At 42.7% G+C, this 5,880-nt stretch overlaps 1 protein-coding gene across 1 annotated transcript; it reads right to left on the bottom strand.

Annotated features, from left to right (window-relative positions):
• Positions 1-204: 204 nt before the first annotated feature.
• On the bottom strand, positions 205-2,252 carry LOC122027697 (AT-hook motif nuclear-localized protein 22-like). The gene has a single exon (XM_042586698.1). The coding sequence runs from the start codon at positions 1,300-1,302 to the stop codon at positions 349-351; it is 954 nt and encodes a 317-aa protein (XP_042442632.1). The 5' UTR covers positions 1,303-2,252; the 3' UTR covers positions 205-348.
• Between the last annotated feature and the right edge of the window lie 3,628 nt (positions 2,253-5,880).

Raw genomic sequence — 5,880 nt, 5'->3', positions numbered from 1 at the left:
TAAGCTTAATTACCATGCATCAAATCAAGAAGATAGTTCACTCCAAGAGTTCGTTCATAGAATAATAATGTACAAGGGGTAATGTAATTGTCCAAATCAGATCAGACAAAAGGAGGAGACGCTAGAAACAGAAACCAATTGAAAGTAACAGGCGCGAGAAGCATGCAATAGTCGAAACCGAAAAGAAGAAGAAGAAGAAGAAGATAAGCCTGAACACATGAGATATCATTCAGGCTTCATTCTCTCACAAATTAGCTTCGGAGCTGAAGCAAGAAGCTAGTTAATTAATTAATTTGATCTACCATTCGAGTTCAGTTAATTACGATCGAAAATGCATGGGTACTGTCATCAGAAGATTGGGCGTCCGTCGCTGCCGCCGCCGCCGCAGCCGGTGGCCCAGCTGTAGGGGTCGGCAGGCAATTGCACATTGTTGAGTAGGTTCGCAGGAAGTCCGTGGAGAAGCGAGGGGTTGCCGTCAAGTAACTGCTGCTGGTGAGGCGGCGGCGATTGCCCCATCATTGCGGCCGGCGACCCCAGCCCACCGCCCAGTTGTTGCCCCTGCAGTGCCTCCTCCTCCTCCTCCTCCAGCGGCAGCCGCTCGTAAGCCGCGTTCCCAAACGAGGCAGCCATTATGATGACCGGGCCTGACGCTATGAGCGCCCCCACCACGGTCCCGCCGACCACCTGCCCCTGCCCGCCCGCCAGGTAAATCGCCAGGCCGCTCGCGGCTGGCGGGGCCGGCAGGGGGAGGAACGACCCCGACATCGACAGGATCTCGAACCGGCCGTGCAGATTCACCACCGTACTCCCGGCCGTGCCGGGCTGCCGAAGAGTGACGTTAACCACAGCTCCGCCGCCGCTCAGCACGCAGATGCCGCGCTGCCGGCGGCGCGCGAATTCAGAGACGCTCTCCACGACGTCGCAGCCCCCGGCGACCTCCATCACGTGCGACCGCAGCGCGTTGGCGCTGTCGCGCGTGATGACGATCGGAGGCTTCGCCTTGTTCTTGGACCCCGCTGGGCGGCCGCGGGGGCGGCGCATGATCTCGCCGCCGCCCTCCCCCGCTGAGGTAGTGGGGAGCACCTCCTTGGATTCGCCGCCCCCACCGTTATAATTGGAGTTCGCGCCTTTGTCGCGTATTTCTTCGTCGAGATCGCGCTTCTTGCCTCGGTGGAGCCTGGGGATGCCGTTGTCGTCGTCTTCCATCTCGAGCTGCTGCTGTTCAAGTTGTTGAAAGTGGTGGAGGGGTTGGAATTCCCGGGTGTGGAAGGGAGGAGGAAGATGGTGCGTAATTGGATCCATCACGACCCCCTAGGTAGCTACTTGGCAAGTTCCCTTCGCTTATGGGTGTAACAACGCACAGGAAATGGAACAGTGCAGTCGAAGAAGGTTTGGAGATTAAGAAAAAATAAGTTAAGTGCCTCTGCGTGCTAGGCGCGGAAAAGATGAGGTTGAAAGGAAAAGGAATTCGGAGTCTTGTCTCTCCTTTTCCTTGCAACCTTATCTAAGATATATATGCATATAAAATAACGTTTTATAGTAATCAAAAGCTGCTAAAATGGAATTGCTGGAAGACGTGCAACTTACTCTCCACCATTTTTTAGCTCGGATCGGTGTTTGTTCATCGACGGTGGGTGGTGGCTCTGTAGAGGTGGTTTTGGGCGGAGGATCGGAAGAGGAGGGACGAGTTAGGGTTAGCGCTGTAGCTGGTCTAAAGGACGACGAGAGGAGATATGAAATGGATGATGATGATCGCCACGGTATGACACAACCAAGCAGGCGGTGGATGGGTGATGGGCCCACCACTGTCTCTCTCTCTCTCGTTATATTATATTCCATGCATTTTTTTTCATTTGATCCTTCCTTTTTCTCCCTCTCGTCCTCGACTCCCCGGCCGATCTCAGAATTCTTTTTATGCTCTCTTTCATGCAGCTCTTCCAGCACTGCTCCTTCTTCCCTTCCCCCTCTCGCTTTCCCTCTCCGTGACAGACAGACTGCCTGCTTATTGTTCTTGTAGTCTCTCTGTCAAGGTCAGGCTAAACCTACGTGTTTCTCCAAAAGCACGGGTTAGACAAGGCCAGTAGTTATCCGTATAATTAAATCCACTGTCCCTAAGATTCTGCGAGCAAATGGCCAAACCCTACACGAAACCGCACCGATCGTGCTGGAGAAGCGAAGGAGATCGAGACGGTCATTGGCTCAGATTAGTGGACCTAGTTCTCCGCCTTCCACGGGATCCGACACAACTGTGATTATTACTCCCCTCTCGATTTAGACTTTCCAACGACAGCGTGGCGCCCACGTTATGGAATCCATCGTATAAATCACAGCGGTGAGAAGAAATTGCACTCGCACCCCTCTAGAATAAACCGACGCTGCACCATCCCTGTCGTCCTGCGGGACCCAGGACTTCGGGGAGGGTATTTCGCGGGTGCCTACTGTGACGGAACAGGCTTACCAGATGGCGTGAGAATCCATTGGGGGTTGCATTCGTGTTGAAAATTTCCAACGAAGTCAGAGCCTGTCGCGCGAGGGAAGGTTGGGGCGCGAATCTCGAGAGGGCCCATTATGCCCGGGAGACGATTGGGGCCCACCGGACGACAGCGACCGCCCGCGTCGACTGAACTCAACGACCGAACTCGGAGTGCCCCGGCATATCTGACTGACGGGGAGAGGCCGGCGGGGCCCGCACCCGGACGTGACGTCTCGATCACAGCCGTCCGACATCTCAGCTGGCACCCGAGCCCCTCCGCTGAGCCACCGAACACGGAATAGACATCCGCCCCTTACTCCGCGTGATTTTTTATATATTTCAGAAAGAAGGAAGGAAGGAAGGAAGCTGCGGCCATGTCGATCGGCCGGGATGGGCTTGCAGCGGTGGTTCCGATGAGTAGAGCTGGGGCTATGTAGTCACCAAATGAGCATGAGCCAGGAGGTGATGGCTTGCATGGGAAGGTGCATGGCTCAAGGCTGATACGAGAGGACAGGAGAAATGTAAACATATATCGATATCCCTTTGATTGACGTTGACCAAGAATTGCGTGCGTGCCTTTCTGATATTTGACATCTTTCTGTCATCTGCAAATGAAGAGCTAGAGGTCTCGTCAAGATGGTTTTACTTATTCCAGTCTTGTCATAAATATAATTCATAGATCTTTTCTTTTGCCGCCTGGTTTAACTAATGCCAACGGGGATGGAATCACCATTAATTTCTTTGGTTTAATTCTGAAATTAAACATTGTTGATTTATTATCTTCTGATTTTGGGATAATTGAAACCGACGGTCAGACATTGGAACTTGGGGAGGGATGGTGGAGATTGGAGTTATCAGTGAACCGCAATTTATTGGCAGTTTGAACTTCAAAGTTCATGAAGTCTGGCTTCAATCATCATTCGGTGCTCCGGCTAATTATTAATCATGTTACGACAAAAGAGTGTTGTTGAGCGGGGTTTGTAAAAGATAATATTAAATGGTCAGAATTTGATCTGTTGAAATATATGCATGCATGTATGCATAAAGATATTTTAATAATATTATATTTATATATTAATTATATGCATATATTATAATTGAAAGATAGAGATTTTTAATTGACCAACAAAATTTACAACATTAATTAATCATGGATATACGAAAATATTAATTACCAAAAAATCGTGTTTTACAACAAATATATAATCTACAATTAAATCTAACCACTTTGCTATATTAAAGGTGCGTTTGTACAATCCCGGACGATGGAGGGACCATGTAGTCTTTCAAACATATATGGCTCAATTTCCAGTTGTAATATATTACGTAATATTTTCTTTCAATGAAATGATAAACTTGGTATGTTAGGATTAATAAGGACTAAATACGCTAGCTAAACAAAAGAAAGGTGCATTTACAATAAATTCGTTACACCAGTAACTTTTCATCTTGAAATTATTAATCGATAATATAAATTCATTAGGAAAGGTCTGAATTAGTTTGCCATCGATACCTTAATTTGTAATGCCTTTGTAGGAGACGTGCATTATGGGTAGTAATTAATAAGGTATTTTCTTAAGTTTATTTCCCTTTGCTATGAGTGCTAGGCGAGTGCTATCGAGGTAGCCCCGGTCCTTCGACTCAAGAGGCCCTGGGCGAAATAATAAAATGAGATCTCAAATGAATTTCTAATAATATATAATTTATCTACAATGACTTCTTCTAGCATTTCTATTTGCAAAATCTTCTATAATATTATCAGTTTCAAGATTTTCCAAGATGTCTTTCTCAATACATAAAATTGTCAATCCATTTAATCTTTCTTGAGACATTGACGATCTCATATATGTTTTTAATAATTTTAATTTTGAAAAACTCCTTTCAGCCGATGCTACTGTAACAGGCATAGTCAACAAAATTCTATAAGCAATTGCAACATTTGGATAACAATCTACACTTTGAACAAATTCAAGAATATCAATTGCAGACATTATCATATTTGGTAAAGTCGTTTGTAATATTTTTAATTCAGTAAATAAATCATCTAACTCAACATCTGATGAGTTGTCATGAGTTAGAGTAGATTTTAAATTGACACAATATTTTCTTAATTCATCATCATCCAAAGTTCTTAATGTTTTTGAATCAAATAAAAAACCAAATATATTTTCAAAGGTTTTCATTTGCTCGAATCTACATTTTAAAGAAGCAATTGTCATGTCCACAACAACAATAAAATAGTCAATTCTAAAAGACTCTTCTAATGATAGTGAAACTTCATTATCTACTCTTTCATTAAATTGTTTTTTCCTAAAAATACAGCGCTTTGTTGTAAATATTGGCTCTATATTCATATCTAATGCAAGATTCTTAGCAATAGTCAAACTTGCAGCATAACCATCATTCCTATACTTTTCAAAAAATGAGATTACACCTTCTAATTGTTTCATGGCAGAGTCTATGCGCATAGATTTTGATTGTAATTTCTTACTCACCATGTTTATAGCAAATAAGATATCATACCAAATGACCATACCAAGTAAAAATTCAAATTTTTCGATTGAATTAGCTAAACTTTCAGCTTCACTTATTGACTTTGCATCATCACAAATATTATTTAATTCAAGTAAAGCTGCTCTCACTTCCACAATTTGAAATCTAATAGCTTGAACACTTTTAATACGACTTTCCCAACGAGTATTCGAAAAAAATTTAACGGTTAATCCCTTCACATTATTAAGTAAAATTTTTCATCTCTTAGGAGAACTTGAAAATAATGTGTATATGCGTTGCACTACTCCAAAAAAAGAAACAACTTTAACACAAGAATGGGCCATATCACTAAGAGTTAGATTAAGACTATGACAAGCACATGGCATATACAACGCTCTTGGATTTATTTCAAGTAACCTCTTTTGAACTCCTTGGTGTTTTCCTTTCATATTGGAATCATTATCATAACCTTGACCTCTAATATTCTCAATACTAAGATCAAGTGATTTTAACACATTTTGTAATTCGTTAAAAAGTCCTAAACCTGATGTATCATCTACTTTTAGAAACTCTAAAAAGTACTCCTCTATTTTCACTTTATTACCTAACATATTAACACATCGTACTATAAAAGTCATTTGTTCTTGATGACTTATATCTGGGGTACAATCAAGAATTATTGAAAAATATTTCGCTTCTTTAATTTTATTAATGATAACACTTTTAACATTATTAGCTAAAATAGAAATCAACTCATTCTGAATTTTATGACCTAGGTAATGATAATGAATTTCATTACTTTGAATACGTCTAATATGATCTTGCATCACATAATCGAATTCAGCAATCATTTCAATCAACCCCAAAAAATTTCCATTATTGTCTTGATAAAGTTTTTCATTAGATCCTCGAAA

Source organism: Zingiber officinale, chromosome 10A (genome assembly GCF_018446385.1).
Source record: "Zingiber officinale cultivar Zhangliang chromosome 10A, Zo_v1.1, whole genome shotgun sequence".
NCBI lineage: Eukaryota > Viridiplantae > Streptophyta > Magnoliopsida > Zingiberales > Zingiberaceae > Zingiber > Zingiber officinale.
The sequence above is the reverse complement of the archived record's forward strand: the minus strand, read 5'-3'. Positions and strand labels throughout refer to the sequence as shown.